Raw genomic sequence first — 18473 nt, forward strand, 5'->3', positions numbered from 1 at the left:
CGTATTTATCAGTACTGTATCAGAGGAAGAAAAAGGTACTTGGGAGTCTGAGTGACCTCCTTGGCCGTCACCCAGACTCAGACGGTCTCCCGATGGTTTACTAGCCAGGGAACGAGTTGGGCAATTCTTGAGAAAATGTCCAGAGAGGCCACAGTACAGACAGAGACCGAGATCTTGTGTACATCTTTTCTCCACGACACAAAGACTGGAAACTCTAACCTCCAATGGCTCCACCTCCGGTAAATGGGCCTGCTCTGGGGAAGTATAATGGGCAGCCTGGTGTTCACCACGTCTCTCACGGATTCTGTGGTCCATTCATATGGCCTGGGTCATGGCCTCCGCCAGAGAACAAGGGGCGTCATGAAGGACCAGAGCATTCTTAAGGGTTTCGGAAAGGCCTTTGTGGAACTGGCACCTGAGAGCTGCATCGTTCCACAGAACTGCAGTGGACCACTGTCAGAACTCAGTACATTAATCCTCAGCTGTGCGACCCCCCTGTGCCAGGTTCATGATCTTAGCCTCAGCAACCTTGATCCTGGTTCAGCATATATCAGACCTAAACTGTCGAAATAACGTAATTTCCCCCGTAACACAGAACCCATTGAAGCGCTGTAGTGCGAAACGGCCCTCGTCTGAACAGTGTTCCGCATGCTCCCCTGCCTCGCTGCTTTTATCATGAAAAAAGAATAAAGGAGTGTTTTTACAATACCGGTAAGTGCCATTCTTTTTTCTTTTTATATGGATTCTACCTAAGGCTTTTTTCACAATAGCACCCGGTTTAAAATGGGACGAGATGTTCAATAGGTTCCCACTGCTACATTGGTATATCTAGGCTCCATGCGGTGCAGAGGTGCCGGTATTTGTTTGCTCTTGCTGGACTGGTGAAAAAATAACCTATAGCTCTCCCTGAAGACCCCAAACTGGTCTTTCTCTCCACAAAATGTATTAGGGAAGGCTATTACAGGTTCGGGAGAGACCAACTGTACATCAGAGGGTACTGACGTTACAGACACTGCCGGCAGTGGAGGGCTATAGGAAAATTAAAACACCAAAATTGCTTTTTTTGGTTATTGCAATAGTGAAAAAAATGCTATAAGTAGTGATCAAACAGTCATATTTATCCCAAAATGGCATCAGTATAAACATTGTCTCGTGCAGCAAAAAATAAGTCCTCACATAGCTCTATCCATGGGAGTACCAACCATGGGGCAGGGGGGGGGCAGCTGCCCCCCCCTAGAAGCAGGCACGCAAGCCGCACACCAGGGCTGGCGTCAGCACCCGGGCAAATGCTAGGGCCCTGAGCAGGCGGGGGGGGGCCTCACCGTCAGCGCCCGCTCCCCCCCGCTTTTATAACCATTTTTCCTGCTTAAGGAGGGAACCTGCGACCGCATCGGTCATTAGATCATATGAATGCTCATATATAAACATAGAACACAGCATTATGTGCATTAAGAGGGAAGAGGCGCATGACCGTCCCGGTCACCCTCTTACATACCTCCCTCCTAAAACACCTGTAAAAAGAAACACCAATGCACATTCAAAACATTCAGCACATATGTTTATATCAAAATGCACGATAGATCAATTCACTTTAATCACTTCTTCTTGATGGTCAACCTTGACCTCGGTCCCACTCGGTTGGGACCCTGGAACACAGAGTTCAAGTTCCTTTGAATATGGGTCCGTCTGACCCCAGTCCCCTTGCTCCTGGGACCCACAGAAAAATGTCCATCTCAGGCCGACTGGCCAACAAATCCTGCTCCGACAGTCCTGGAGCAGTGACCCGACACGATACTTGGGTCGTCCTGACAGTTTCTCCCCCTCCCTCCTTTTTACTGAGTACGGTCCCTTTAAGAACCATGTACTGCTCAATAGCTCCTATACAAGAGCACAGTCCATGGAGCAGTTGCACACAGTCCTTCAGTTAACCCTATCAGGGTTCAGTCCTGTAATCCAGCAGGGGAATGCACAAACGTGCGCAACAGAACTTAGAGAGGGGGAACACACAAACATAAAGTCATCTTCTGGCCGTCCGGCCAGCACCATTGCTTCCTGGTGCTATCAGGGCTACTTGCCCTTTAAGAGACGCAGAACAGTCTCTATTGGTGACCACATCCTTGGCCACCTCCGGTCGTCACCGGGCTGAAAAGGGGCTCCTGCCCCTAGGAACCCAGAACAGTTCCTCTTTGTAGGCTTCACCGTGCAACTAGCACAACAAGACACTTTTAAAGTAGTCGCTTCACTCAGGGATTCCCCTGTGACCGCCATAATGAGCCACTCCCTCACCCTGCATATAGATGATGGTGGTCCCAGAGGATGAATCACTGGAGACCGATCCTCCGCTGTTGCTCCGGCTCCTTGTCTCCGATGCTGACAGACTCAGGGCTTCCCACCGTACGCTTCCCTGAGAATCGGCCGTTGCTCCCAATGACTCCATCGTATGGGATCTTACTCTGGGGTTTACACTTTCACTCTGGCCCACAGCCAGCTGTACTGCGGCCACTACAGTCGGCCGCACAGGCTGATTCATCGTCTGCTCTTCTGTGTCGGACAGAACGGTGACGGCCACTGCATATGGGCCTCGGGGCCCACGTTCTTTAATAAATTCAAAATAAATTCAACCCGGCCACCCATAAGCAAGGGACCGGGGGCATCAATAGACCCCTGATTGACATACACTTTCTCGCCGGTCTCCACTTCCTGTAAGAAACCGTAGCTGCGAGACAAGTCAAAGTGTCGCACTATGCCGCAAGTCATCCGGCCGGACATTGCTCTTCCTCCCGGCTTCTGCAGCTGTTCGCGGATGCGGCGCTCCCACCTTTTCTTTTCAGCGATTACCCCAGCGATCCACCTGGCCTCCTCTTCACCGGGGGTTCTCACTACTTCCTGGTAAGTAGGGGGTTGGGGGATGGGAACAGGGCCCGCGTTGCGACTCACCGCTGCCACGGTCACCGGAGCTGGCTCGCCGTCATCTGCTGGCACCTCCACTGCCGTCGTTCCTCCGGCCGCTTCCTCCTGGACCGCTTTTTGTGTCTCTCCGGGGCTCGTGGTTGTGAGCCCCTTCAGGGCCTCAGTGAGAGAGATGATATCCCCCCGCGGATCGTGGAAGGGATACCAGCCTGGTACGAACGGTAAGCCGCTCTCTAGGGGGTAGTCATGGAGGTCAAAAACTCCCCAGCGGCCTCCTGGGCGTTCTTCCTTCTCTTGGCGCTCCCTGCGCCGGCTCCACTCCCTTCTCCCGCAGCCACAACGATGAGACATCTTCTTAGGCTGTCGCTGCTTCACCGTTCCTTTCAGCAATGGCGCCGCACTGCTCAGTACAAGGAGTCCTCCTCCTAGGCTCCGCCCATCCATGGGTGGAGCTGCCTTCGGCCATTCTTCCCACTCTGTCTCTGGGATCTTCAATAGTAGGCGGAACTTCTTTCTTCGCCGCGCCCATCGTGGGCGGATACCGCTCACAGGGGGCCGCCATCTCCGTCTGGCCCAGCGTCCATACCATACTGTTTTCCGCGCCGTTTGGTGCTCAGGACGCCCACGATGGGCGGAACCTTCGCCAATCTCCGCGCCACCCTCCGCCAACTTGGGACTCACAATGCCGGCCACCATCTTGATATCGCCATGTTCATCCGCCATCTTGGTTCGTACACTTTTCAATTCTTTCCGTTTTATCTGTTTATCTTCAGGCGCCTCATCTGCGCCAGGGGCATTTTTCTTGCGGTCCTTATCTGGCATCTTTTCTCTCTTGCCACAGGACCTGTTCACCCTGCTGTTTGGATGCGAGGACTTCGCATCCTGCCGACTACGCCAAATGTAACGGGGGGGGCAGGGTGGCAGTCGGTGGCGAGTGGCACGTCAGTTTCAGTGATTAAACCCTCACCCTGGCCTGCTACAGAAAAAGGGGACTCGGAGCATCCCTGGGTGTGTGTGTGTTGTGGTGTCTCCATGGAGCATACCTCCATACTCACTTCTGTCTCGCCATCCCAGTTGTTGAGTCTTTTAGCCTTCAGAAGGAGAAAACCAGACCAGCTTAAAAACGTAAAAACTTCTTTACTTGCAGTTACAGTCACATACAAGGAGTAACAAGTAATACAGTCTCTTTGTGATCTCTTCACATACAGCGGTACTTTACCAGTGATGAAAGACACAGACACCGATTTGGATATGAAGAATAACGCCGAATGCGCCAGCTCTCCGGGTAACTCCATTCTCTGCCCCACTGCCTGACCTGCTTGGATCCACCTCCCTGATGAGGCTGTCCTGTCTTGGCATGTAAGGTGAAGTTCCCACATTAACCTCTCCATGTACATCTGTTCTTGTTGTCCCCGCTGTTTAGACTGTTCGGATTCACCTTCCAGTTAATGTTGTCTAAAAACTCCCAAACTGTGACACACACCCACCCTTCTCCTGTACTTTCTAATGTGTCTTCCTGACATGTCTTCACTAGTCACTGTCCCTCACTCAACTTGAACTGTCTGCAATCAGGAAGTGTCTCAGTTCTTCCCTGATCCTGCTCCTCCCACACTGAAGCAGCTCACAAGACTATTAACTGTTTCCTAACTTATAACTGTATACTCTGTGTGCTACAGTGCCCACATCTGTACTCTCATACCTAACCTCTAGCTGTCTCTTAACACAGATCTTAGGCACTAATCTCTACATGTGACACAAACACATTATGCATTTAGCAGAAGACATATTAAAGCAGTACTTTAACCGTGTAACTTTAGTGCTTATGAGATTCTATGCAGAAGGTATAATTCTATTTAATACACAATTTTATAACCATTTTTCCTTCTTAAGGAGGGAACCTGCGACCGCATCGGTCATTAGATCATATGAATGCTCATATATAAACATAGAACACAGCATTATGTGCATTAAGAGGGAAGAGGTCATCCTCTTACATATATATTTCTCTTCGATATCTGTGACCATGGCTTGCCCCCCCCTAGTTTTGATCCTGGGTGCGCCCATGGCTCTATCAACTAAAAATGAAAGCGTTTTTTTCCATTAAAACAAAAACACTGTACAAGTTTGGTATCGCTATAAGTGTACTGCTAAGGAGAATCGTATTGCCAGGTCATTTTTACCTCAAAATGTATGCCGTAATCTCCAAAAATGATATCAGAATTGCGGGGGGTCTCACAATTTCACCACACTTGGAAATTTATTTCTCATTCTCCATATAGTAAAATGAATGTTGTCATTAAAAAGTGCAACTCGTCTCACAAAAAACAAGTCCTCATATGGCTATAGGGACAGAAAAATAAAAACATGATGGCTCTTGGAAGAAGGGGAGGAAAAAAACAAAAACTGAAGAAAAAAATTGGCCATGTCAGGAAAGGGTTAATTTTTGAGGAGTGTATTTTTTCATCTTTCCTTTTGAGGACATGATAACTCAAAGAAACCTTTCTTATTAAATGTGCTATTCAATGGCTGTTTTCCAGTCTTCTGAAATGACATTTAATGGTTATGGGAGTTTATAAATAGGATATAAAGGATTTGGAACTGAATGATTTACCTTAAGAGAGGTTTCTAACCTCCTACCCATTAACTAAAATACTGCTCTAGATGTATCGTTTCATGAGGAGCACGTCTTCTATTAATCAATAATTTTCTGTATCTGGCTACAGACATTGTTTGGTCAGAAATCTTGCATATTGCAAAATCATTTTAGCACAATACTAAAATGTGCAATAAAAGGTTATACGGTTTAAGCCATTATGACTACTGTGCTTTTAGAATTCATCAGCTTTTTTTTATTATTCTTTAAAAAGGAGTTTAAAAAAATAGTAAGCCTACACTTAGTGTTCGCTAGCATCGTAGAAATCAGACGAGTCCAATGCGAGAAAAAAAATCGCATTACACTTTGATTATTGTAATTTAATGAGTCAGTGCTGATCTGTGAGTTTTTCCTCGGCTGTAATCGGGCTGAGATTAAAAAAAAAAATCGCAGCATGCTGTGTATGGCCGCATATATCGGACGAGACTCGCCAATGCAAGTCAATAGGAGTTGGAAAAAAATCGGACGGCATATGCATGGTCCATGTGCCGTCCATTTTTTCTCTCTCCCATTGACTTGCATTGGTGAGTCTCCTCCAATATACGCAACAGAATTTTTACACCCACATCTCAAAAGGAACCAAGAAATTTCCTTAACCTAGTACAGCAAGCTCACAGCCAGAACCCTCAGAATAGATAGATAGATAGATAGATATCGTGCAGACATATATTTTCACAACCCCCCTACATATAATAAACTTGCACCCTTTTGTGCCTTTCATGTGAAGTTTATTCTACACTTTTTGAGGCTTGTTTAACCTAATAAATAAATGAAAAAATGACATGCAGTCCCCCCCCCCCCATTTTTTCTCTGTTTTTGTGTTGTTCCAATACACACAAAGGAAATAAAAATGTGTATAACAAAACATGTGTAATTGCAATTATTTTCTTGGGAGAAATATTTCATTTTCTGGAACTATTCCAACGGTGCCAACACCCAATATATATGTATGGAGCGGAGAAGCGGAGATACAGTATGTATCATTGAGGTTGTTAGCTTCAATGATATGAACCTAGGAAAACGCTCCAGCACACTAAGTGCTGAGAGGGGTTAATCGGCCATGTTTAGGGCTAGATTGAGTGAACATCTGTAGAGTGGATGGGAGGCTGTTCACCATATGTCCATCCCAGGGTGGAGTCCACAGCTTTATGGCTCATTCAGTATTGGGTGTGCCTGGAGGTGCAAGCTCCAGAGCTGTATTTTCATGATAAGGAAAGCTGAACTTTTTGTTGTTTGTTCGTAAGCAGGCGGATCCCCGCAGCAATACGAACTGTGCTATACGTTACCCTTTTGTTTTTCCGTTAGGCCAGAAAGGTCGTGTCTGTTTTGCTAACGCTGCACTGGTTTATGCAGTACCTGTGGAAGATTTAAAGAGACAACGCTTCTGTGTCTACCTCTATGTGCAGACGAGTTAGCCGATGGGTATATACACTGTATATAAATATATATATATATATATATATATATATATATATATATATACAGTCATGGCCAAAATTGTTAGCACTCTTACAGACATATTTTATTTACAACAGAATATAGAACACAAATCAGAAGTTGAAGGTTAGACATTTTTCCATTTAATTTGACATAATTAACTTAATTTAGAAATTAATGGCAGCAACACAGCTCAAAAAAGTTGGGACAGACTTTAGAAAGGCTGGAAAAGTAAGTGGTACTAATAAAAAACAGCAGAAGGGTCAATTTCAACTTCACATAACTGTATAAAAAGAGCATGTTAGAGAGGCAGAGTCTCCCAGAAGCAAAGAGACAAACATGATCAGAGGATCACCAATTTGTGAACAACTGCGTCTAAAAATTGTGGACTCATTTAAGAAAAATGTTACACAACATAAAATAGCAAAGACTTTCAATATAAAATTGTAGTGACTATAATATAGCTATAAGAGATTTCCAAGACTTGCTTTCCCATTCTTGCGTTCTTTACATTTTACACAGCGTCCCAACTTGTTTGGGATTGGGGTTGTTTTTACTGGTATATATGCTGCATATTATTGTACCTTTTCTGTAAGGACCTTTATTTCTTCTCGTGACACTTCAAGGTTGTGAATATATTCTGCTTTCAGCTTTGCAAATTCTTTTCTTTGCTGGGAAATTTCCTCATCTGCTTTTCCTAGCTCCAAAATAGCACTTTCATTAGCTTCTTGGAGGTCATTAATCTGATTTTTAAGGTTCGCTGTGAGAAAATGCAAAAAGTCACATTATTTAAAACATTCTTTGTAAAATCGTATGGACATACAGTAGCAAACTATATTTGATTTAGCCTTGACACTTTTGGTCATTACTAAGCAATGCTTGATATAGTATTATTGACCTTATTTGTGTGAAGTATGTTTAATGCAGAGCCAGGGTAAAGTAATGACCTGACTAACAGATTTTTTTTTGCAAATATAAAAGAAATCTGGCATCGCATAATATCATAATATAAAGGTCTTTGTGTGGGCAGAGACTGGGCTGCTGAGACTAGGCATATTTATTTTAAATAAGGGCTGCTCTATTTAATAGTAAATATTCTATAAAATCAGTGTAAAACACTGGACTTAGAGATTAGTCTATTTCACTCCTTTGCCCTATGATTGACAAAACTGGCCTTTTATAAGTAGATATTGTGATATCTGTCAATTGACAATATGAGAGCAGGGGTATGCAGATTCTTACATTTTATTATCTTTCTTATATATGCCCTGCTACTCTAATCGACACTGACATGTGACCGCTGCAGTCAGTCATTAGCTGGAACAGTCAGTTGCTGGTAAAAGCCATAATATACAGCGGGTGAAATAAGTATTGAACACGAAATTCTCACCAGATGTCGGTAACAACCCATCCCATCCACACACGCATTGAAATCAACCATAGATGTCCATAAATTAGGTTATGTTACGTGTAATAATGAGAAATGACAAAGAGAAAAAGCTATGTAAAATAGCTCCTTTAGAAATATATTTACTTTGAAATAAGTATGGAACATGTCAAGAATTTTCTACCGCTGCACCCACAAAACTGAAATATAGCAGTTTATTATCTGGCAGTATTGCACCCACATTGTCAGGCTCCCGGCACCTTATCAGCATCCTGCAATCACATTGCAGGGGCACTATTGGGCTTACAGATTTAGCCACCTCCCTCCTTAAAACCAGTTCTGCAGTCAATAAGAAACATGGCATCTATGGCTAGGTTCACATAGCGTTTACTCCTACGGTCAGCGGCTCTGTCGGGGCTTACGTTCCGAACGCCCTCAAAACGGGATTTGGGCGTATGCACCGACAGGACAGTCACAGTGTGCTCAATCATACATAATTTTTTGGCCATATACACTTAATGGAGGCGGGTAGCAAGATGCCGTTGGCTACATCTTTTTGCCCGCCTTTAAGAGGTGTATATGGCTGAAAATGATGTATAACAGACACTGTCTGCATCATTATAGCCAGTGTGCCCTTTGGCTCATAAGCCTGAATCTCATTTTGCAGGGGATGGAGCCACTGACAGTAGCAGAAAACACTATGTGAACCCAGCCTACGGGCTTAACCAGCTTTGTTTGGAATTCCTTCTTATCCCAGCAGTTGAAACAGAAACCCAGTGTAGATTGCACAGACACAGCTCATGAACCTCTACCAGCCCCCAAAGTGCAATAGTGTACCCCATACCATTATGGCACAGTGCAGCAATGCTTGTGAAAGATGAAAGTGTTTTATTTGTTCATAAACCTATTTCCCTAATGTCCAATGGTACATGAAGTACATTAACCCATGTAGACCAAGAAATCCTAGGGATTATTAGGATCCAGCTCATCTTGAAGTAAAATTCTAAAGACTTGTCTCATCCAAAAAGTGAAAAAAGGCATTAACGTAATTTAACAAAAACTGTAAGTCAGCACTTCATACTTTTGATGTGCTAGATTCTGATTCTTTGCACTCCTTACTAATCCCCTGTACTTGATAACTAGAATCCCTGAGATAGGCTGGGTTTTTCGCTCAAAAACTCTGCAAAACTGGTTGTTTTTTTGCTACTTTTTAGAAGAATTATGGTAAAAAATGCAAAGTGAAATCAACATGTGAACCCTGAACTGCACTATGGACACCCTGGGTATGTGACATACAAAGTCCTTTATAACCTAGTAGTGTGTTATATACTCACACCTATCACCTTTAACTGATACCTAAGCTAGAGATCGATTAAGTTTTAAAGAAACTAGAAAGTATTTCTGTGCTCTCCGGAATACGACACAAGTATTGGTAATAGAACTGTAGGTTTATTGTCAACGCGTTTCAGAGTCCTATGACTCCTTCTTCAGAACAACCAGACAACCACGCAAGGTGAGCGGTTCTACTTATAAATGCCAACCCTTTTACAGAGATCAATTAAGGACATAACCTATTAAAAAAGAAAAACGTTAAAATCATGTAACTTGGGAAATTTATCAAGTAAGGATATTATTTTGGATTTGGTGGTTTCACAGTTTATTTGTATAGACGTTACTCACTTATTTTATAGATTTTACTCATTTAAGCGCCATTAATTCCAAAGCGCTGTACAGACATTATCATCACTGTCCCCACTGGGGCTCACAATCTAAATACCTTATCAGTGGATAAGTGGGAGGAAACCAGAGAACCCGGAGGAAACCCACGCAAACACGGGGAGAACATACAAACTCCTTGCAGATGTTGTGCTTGGTGCTGCAAATCAACAGTGCTAACCACTGAGCCACTATTTGCAATTAGTATATCATTGCTGGGTACCAGTACAACAAATGAGCAGGGTACATCATATACAGTACATGTGGCATACATTTTGTATGCGCTACCCTATCATAAATGAAGAGGGGGTACTTTAAGTCAATTCTGCCAGCATCATAATAAACAATCGGTAAAGTTAATAAATACAATGAAGAAGTACATGAATAATAAAGACCTTCCTCAGCAATATAGTTTGATACAATACAGTGTGATATAATATATTATATCGATAGGTTCACTTTAAATAGAGCTTAACTATTAAAGCATGCAAAAACAAGTTATCTGCCGCTTGTGTTACTTACAGATTTCTATATTGCTGGTGACAGTTTGATGAATGCAGATGTACATTCAAAATATATTAGTGCTCTATAACACATCATTTGGAAAAGCTCAAATGTTCTGGCTGATAAATTGTTCCTTTCAGATTTAACCTCGTCTGGCCTCCTAATAGCAGAACTAATTGCAAAATAAAGCAATCTTTGGATTTATTAAGGAACAAATGTACTTTGTTCTGTCGCAGCTCACTTACTATTAGGAACAGCAAATTGTTTTACAAACAAAATGTTACACTAGTTGTACGAGATGTAGTTTATATTGTTGAGAATATTGAATCCATTCCCAGGTATTTCACATTATATGTAAGTGGGATGAATTACACTGTTAGCTTTATATCGAGTGGTAGATTTCTACTCGTGGGGATAATGATATTGACACATTCACTAAGCATGTTAGACATTCTACTTTACCCCATTTCATGGTTGGTATACATGTGACCGAATGGTTTGACCCAAATAAATGGTGCACGTTCTCTTATTCTTAGACCCTTTTTCTAGGTACTTTATAAACCTGCCAAAACTGATATGAGAACATTCATGAATACACAATAAATGTCTCCATTATTGTGAGATAGTAGTTTAACAATCTACTATAGGTACTTACAAATTTCTTTCTGAAGAATCAAAGGGGAACATTTGTCAAATGATAGTAATAAATCTTGTTCCTTTCTCTCTTTGTCAAATGTCATAGCCTGGAAAAAGAAAACGCACAAAAAAAAACCCAGAAAGTGTCAAACAAGTGTTAAATATGACTAATTACAGTTTCCATTTCATACACACTTTTTTTTGCAATTATTAAAATGTATTCTAAAAAAGGTTAATGAGGACCTGTTAGTGCTTATGGCAGCAGCAATTTCCTTTATGAGCTCAAGTGCTGACCTGATAATGGCACTCTTTCAGACCCACAAAGGGTATTTAGAGCTAAAACGTAAATAGAAGGATTGTTGCTCATACGGGGGAATCAGTGGCTGTCATGCATTGATTTGGAGCAGGAACTCTTAGGGTATGTGCAGACGTATCTCCCAACCTGCGCTCCGACGCTGCGGAGGAGCGACGCTCGGATATGCAATTGAGCTCCGCCTTTTTTTTTTTAAACCTACTGACTTTCCCCATTAAGATTAGGTCTATGTGGACCCGCAGGAGAAATTGACATGCTGTGGTCTGGAAAGACGCGCGCCGCATGTCATGTGCACAGAGACGCATAGTGGACATGGGATTTGTACAAATGCCATCCACTATGCTATAACAACTGGCCGCTGCGGGTTTGACGATGCATAAGTCCGCAGTGTCAAACTCGCAGCGGCTCCGGATTGTCTGCACACACCCTTAGGGTTATTGTGACTTGGCAGTCAGTGGCAGCTGTTAAATGATCATTGATTGGCTGCATGTTTCCTGATCAGCGGTCATTTAATAGCCTATTTAGATAGGCTGACCACACTTCAAATGTGCACAGAAAGATCGGTAATAGCTCATTCTGTGCACGTAAAATGTCACTGTTCTCAACAGTACATGTCTGGTGTACATGTGCTGTCGAGAATGAGGATTTTTCAGCATGCTTAAAAATAATTTCTCCTTTAAAAGCATGATAAAGGGAATTGGTCATCAGCTTTTCCCAATATAAAGTACGGTCACCACCTTTAAGGGCTCTTTTACAGTATTCTAGTAAGCTGTATGTAAGACTAGTAAGTTTGTCTTGATCCGGTGCCTCCTTTCTTGTCGCAATCACCGTCCTCCTGCTTGCTTTACATGCATGACCCGTCCTATGTCATGCACACAATGTCCCCCAATCGCTCTGCCCTGCTGAGGATAGAGCAGAATACTGTAATGCGCATGCACTGGGAGAGGTCAAAGAGCGCCGATGACCTGGAAGTAAAGCTGGCGCATGCTCATTACAGTACTTTGCTCAATCCCCAGCAGGGCAGAGTGAAGATTGGTGGGCACTGTGTGGATGACGTAGGACATGTCGTTCACATAAAGCAAGCAGGAGGACGGTGATTGGGACAAGAGAGAAGGTGCCAGTTCAAGACCAGTGACGCCCATTGGACCCGACAGCGCCATATGAAGGTATAATAAAAGTTATTTTTTGTGCTATTCAGAGGGGCTTGGGGACTTAAATACAGCTTACTAGAATGCTGTAAAAGAGGCATTAAAGGTGGTGGTCGTAGTTTACATTGGGAAAACCTGGTGACAGGTTCCCTTTAAATACATATAAATATGAAGAGAATTACCTACCTCTACTTTCCGTTTAAGTCTATCATTGTCAGAAATAAGATGTTTCATTTCTTCCAGCAAGTGCAGATTCTCCCTTTGCATTTTCCTTATTTCTTTGTTGAGGTCGTTTATTTTAAACTCTCGCTCCATGAGTATCGATTTCAGGAGTGATACAGATATTTTCTGAGATCCATTCGATTCTGTAGCCTTGAACCAAAGGAATTGATATTTTAATTAGCATAACGTTATCTATAGAATGGACACAGACGCTTAACATTTTAGAATACGTAATTTACAAGAGTCTAATAAAAATAAAGCATTCTTCTATTGAACTAGAATGGAGAACATTTACCAGCTCTAATTTATATGGTGTATACTGATACTATCTAGTTATATTATACCGTATATAACAATATTATCTTCCAAAACATCAACAAATAGTAAAATTACTTTGAGCAAAAACAGTCTTTTTGTTGTTAAACATAAATTGTACTTTGTGAATTTCATATAAAACAGCAGATAAATAAGGAAACGTTCACTTTCACTGGGTAGTTTGTTAAATGAATGATGAAATGCTTCTCGGATAAAAGTATCATCGGAAATGTGATCTGAATAAAAGGATGGTCTTCTGGACAGATTTTAGCTAAAAGTGATATGTCAAACAAGCAAATCCAAATTTTACACTGCCACTAAAATTCACTGCAAGTTTTTCTACTTACCAATATGTCTGTAGCTCTAATGTTTGTAAGCTACTCCAGTAGCAATACTGGTGAATATGTAGCATGTAACCATAGAGCACTGTTTGTGCTTGTCACCTTACAGCTCCTGTTTCTCGAGTTACAGTGTATCTATATTGTAGATATGGCTATAGCTATACAGATATGAGCTGTGGTTCTCCGACAAAGTTATGGTAAATGAGATCTGAATATATATATACTAGTTTACTCCTACAAAGTCCATAATTTAGCTGGTTTAGTAGAGATCTATCAAAAATAACAAGCACTAATTCCTTAGATGACCCATACTAAATATCTGTTTTCCAAACTAAAAATATTTTTACAGAAACACTGATAAATCGCCTTAGACATTGAAAGGAGCAGAGGCCGAGTATGTGCAATTCATCCCCCATTATTTGGATAGGCGATAACTTGAATTTTTGTGAATAACCCTTTAAAGGGGTGGTCTGGTCTTTTTATAAAAGTCTGCAATCATTCTATATGACTGCAAACTTCTGAATCGTTACAGCTGGTGCAACATACGCTGTCAGGATTCTCCGATGTTGCTGGTGAGAGTGGGCAAGAGTGATTAGTATACATGCAATCATGGGCCCACTAGACGCATTGACGAGGCCGAGCACGTCTAGTTGCAATGTGGTTGTGGTCACATGGAAACTCACTCTCGGCCTCATCACCAAAGAATCCTGATCGTGCAGTGTCTACGCTGTACGGATTCAGAAATGTGCAGACACATAGAATGATTGCAGACTTTAATCCAAACACCAGGCAACTCCTATAAAGGACACTACTGAGACTATGTTTATGGAGCAATATTATATTCAATATATCCCTGTTCTAGTTCCACGGTGTAAAACTTCATTATGCAACCAAAAACTTAGGATAATCTTAAAATTTGTGTAAAATTTGTCAAAGCTATGGATTAATGCTGAAACTTGTTGCCTCATAAAGACAACCTTATTTTAAATGGAATCTGATGCAGATCAACTGATCAATACAGGTCTGGTTTCACTGACCCCTGGTGATCGGCCTTCATTAGGGGGTAACTCAAACAGCTATTCTTTCATTTTATCTGCAGCTTCTGGTAATTATATACGTGCATGGGATGAATTCACCAACCATTCTCACAGAATAATTTACCATTCTGGTTTTAAAGCTGGCCATACACATCAGATGGATGTCGGCTAAAAGTTTGTTTGGCCAACTCCTGTCTCTCACAATCCCTCCAGTATCATGCACTCTCAGCTCAGCTGAGAGTGGATGTTTTCAGTATGGGGAGAAGAATAAACTGCTTTTCTGACATTTCTGGTAGACTTATCTCCAGGAACAACAAAGGGATCATGCATTTCAATTCAATCTGCCCAATCCTTCTCTCCCCACTGACATCATCAGTCAGAGGAGATTTGGGAAGTCCCAATAAATATAGTTCAAGTTTGAAGAAAAATAAATATCAGCTCAACCTATCCAAATCAGTCCGAAAAGTCCAGATAGTAAGGAAGCCGAGACCTCGCCACTGCCCGGCACTTGTGGGTGCACTTGAGAAGAAAAGAGGGTATACCAGGACTAAGAACATGCTCAACGTTCAAAATACATAGGTTTCTATAACAGAATGATTTCATCTTTAGCGGATCTGGAAGCTGGACCCTCTTTTCTTCTCAGGACCCAATACACACACTTGCTCAGCTACTTTTGGAACGCCCATAAAAGTGAATGGAAAGACTAAGCATGCATAAGAATCATTCCATTCCCTTTGGCACAGGAAGAGGCCCTGTTCTTAAGACATACCGGCCCCAAAGGTAAGACCAAAATCTATCAGACATCTATTCATAAAATATGCCATTAATGTCCGAGATAGAAATACCCCTTTAAACTAAAAGGTAATATCCCAAATAATCAAATTTCATAGAATAAGTTAGTATTTAATTTGGCATTGAAGCAGGGCAGACATTGCAGTCTTAAACATATATGAGGCTGGTCTTAAATGTAGTGATTATCAAGAAAATCACATTTAATGAGGCTAAATGATATTCATCCAATCCACAGGAGTGGCGTTTCTTGAAAGCAAAGCTGACTGTTTTCTAATCTCAGATGACACCGCATTTAGAAATGCCGCAGCATTGAGTCTGGCCTGTACTTTTACTTTGAATAAGATTTTGAAGGCATTTTAGCATTAAGATTCTGTACACTCTCACATCTAATACCATATATAATAACGAAGATATGTGTAAATGTGAACCGTTCAGTCTCATGCCTCATCACAAGTATAATCAGCAGGATGTAAAAGAGCTATTCCTTTTCCACATTACCTGCATTGTGTAGCTTAAAGGCTTGCTGTCAGCATGCATCCAGAGTCTTTGTTCAGCATTGCCTTACGGCGGCAATGATTATGCACATTTTTTTGTAGACTTCACACAAAGAGCTCAGTGCAGATCGCTGCTGCTACAGAAATGATTGACTGGGGCCTACCAATAGCAATTCTTGTATATCTAGGTCACATAACTACACTGGCGACTGGGTAGAGATTCACCTTATATCACAGTAGATCCTGTTATATTCTGATTTTCTAACTATAAAAACAAAAATCAAAGAATCTTTGTGTTTTAAGCTGTAGGTGTCCACATGAAACACATTTGACTAAGAGCTGACATGTAGTAAGAAATCTAAAAGCAAAAAAAACTCTCCAGTAAACTATAACCATGAACTGCTGATAAATCATTAAAACATTGATGTTATCTTTTTAGAGTATATATTACCTGAGAATTATCAGAATACACTTCTTCACAACTGACAAGGCCTTGGACCTTTTCACCCTGATAAGTTTTCATTTCTTGTAGAAAGCGGAGGAGCTTTTCATCATTGGTTTTAGTATGTTCTGGTAAAAATTCTGATAGCGACATTTTAGAATTTGAATGACCCGAGTGAGAAGTCTTATTAAGGTTTTGCTGACAGTCTGCTTTTTTCTGTTCCAATTGCTGCCATGGGGACTTGAATTTTACTTCATCACCCACAACATCATCAACAATTTCAGGGTTCTCACGTTCATTTTCTAGGTCTAACCAGTTTCTATCCTGAGAAAAGCTTAGAGAAGAGGTTATGCCATCTTGAGACTTGCTTGATTTCAGTATTGTCAATTCAGGGCTTTGAAAGGAGGCTTGAGAAAATATACTTTCACATGACCCGCCAATTTTATACTTCGATTCCAACATAATCTGTTCTGTTTGTCTCCAAATGCCTTGTTTTAGGTCCAAGGAATCATCTTGAATAGTCTTTTCCATAGATATGTCCGAATATCTATTTGTAATATTTCGGTAACTTCTTAAATCTTGAGACTCAAACTGGACTGCATTAATGTTCAGACTGTTTGTGCTCTTAAAGGGAGGACTTGGAATTACATTTGTTTCCATAGTCAATATAATCCGTTACAACATGGAACAATAAGCGTCTGAAAAAAAAAAGTGAAAACTGATATCAAATAGTATGGAAAAGCAAAGTGTGTCATCAATTAGCCATCAGTACTTCAAGAATCTTTGTGTATGTGACGCGCCCCCTGGGCCGTGGGGTACTCTGTAGCCGGGCCGGTCGGTGCTGGGGAGGTCACGGTGGCCCAGGGCGGTCAATTAAAGATTAAAGTAAAAGAGGAATAAAGTTTTTGGAGAATAATGTTCATGATGCCACCAGTGGTATGCGGCTATATGGGGCCGCCGCTGCGGTGCAGATCCACTGGAGCTGATGGTGACGCAGCAGAGTTGGTTTAGCTCTCCACGGGCAGAGCTAAGCTCCAGGGCAGTGTATGATGATTTTATGAGGAGGTGTTGTCGGTGCGGTGTAGTGCAGGGCTGGTGGCGCAGTAATGAGTCAAGGACACAGTGGAGTGCAGTTCTAGGCAGTTCCAGGTCACCGCTGCAGCCGGTACTGACCACCCATGTCGTCCTGTGTCCTCCGGGGTAGGGATCCAGCAATCTCTCAGGTACCTCAGGAGCACTTGAACGGGACCCCGTTCTATGTACCTTTCCCGATCGTCTCACTGCGCTGGCTCTCGCCCTTCTGCCCTGCACCTCACAATCAGTGTCCCAAGCCAGTGGCCTTGGGCCTTGTCAGGCAATGTGCTCTCAGTCCCCTGGACCCTATGCAGCCACCTTTTCGGCGATATAATTGTGGATTTTGGCTGCAGCACCTTGCAAATCCTGCAGCCTCCGGTTGGCTAGCTGAGCCTGGTTGTTCTCCACTAGTCTGGGGGCCAGTCCCCTTCTGCCGCCTGATCCCTCCATGTCAGCGTGAATTCGGGCGCACGGGTGGCCTCTGCACTCGCCGTGCCCCTGGGATCCCCTCTGTCTTTCTTGGAGCCCTTCTCACTGCTCCTCTCTTCCTTCTTCACTCTCCTCCTGGGCCTCTCTCACTAGGCCCGACTCTTCTCTCCACTCCTCTGAGCTGAGCTCCTCCTGAGCTCCTGCTCCCAACTCGACTCTGTCCTCTCACCTTGCTCCCCTGAGCAGAACTCTCTCTAGAACCTTCCACCCTCTCTTTTATACTCCTACCCTCTATGCTCCACTGAACTACTTCCTCCACCCACACCCACTACATGGTTCCCACTCTCTTGGTTCCCCCCCTTCCAGCCAGGGACAGGGCTCAGCAGTGAACAAGTGCATCTTGCCCCTCCTGCTTGTCTAGAATGGTGTAGTGTTGAATGTAGGTGGGTGGGTCCCGGGTAGTATTCCCTCCTTACCTGAGAGTGGGGTACCACACCTCTGGGTGAGATGCAATACCTCTGTGGCGACTGGACCCGCAGGGGCGCCACATATTCCCCCATACCAGTATTGTACAGTGTTGTCCAAAAACCATACTGCAAAATCACATGCTGCTGAACCTCATA

At 42.8% G+C, this 18473-nt stretch overlaps 1 protein-coding gene across 3 annotated transcripts in view; it reads right to left on the bottom strand.

Annotated features, from left to right (window-relative positions):
* The window catches only part of LOC141252203 (uncharacterized), a 98494-nt gene that overhangs the window by 57918 nt on the left and 22103 nt on the right, over positions 1-18473 (bottom strand). For 2 of the 3 annotated variants that reach the window (XM_073670480.1, XM_073670481.1), the window contains exons 2-5: positions 16357-17045; positions 12891-13076; positions 11263-11350; positions 7585-7760 (exon numbers count right to left, since the gene is read on the bottom strand). In XM_073670480.1, coding sequence (XP_073526581.1) covers positions 7585-7760; positions 11263-11350; positions 12891-13076; positions 16357-17007 — 1101 coding nt within the window. In that variant the 5' untranslated portion in view covers positions 17008-17045. Of the gene's footprint in view, positions 1-7584; positions 7761-11262; positions 11351-12890; positions 13077-15909; positions 16047-16356; positions 17046-18473 lie in introns of those variants that run through there. The other variant, XM_073670482.1, reaches the window with a different exon arrangement.

The sequence above is a fragment of the Phyllobates terribilis genome, unplaced genomic scaffold, assembly GCF_046119375.1.
Source record: "Phyllobates terribilis strain yellow unplaced genomic scaffold, ASM4611937v1 Scaffold_2__4_contigs__length_985480577, whole genome shotgun sequence".
Lineage (NCBI taxonomy): Eukaryota > Metazoa > Chordata > Amphibia > Anura > Dendrobatidae > Phyllobates > Phyllobates terribilis.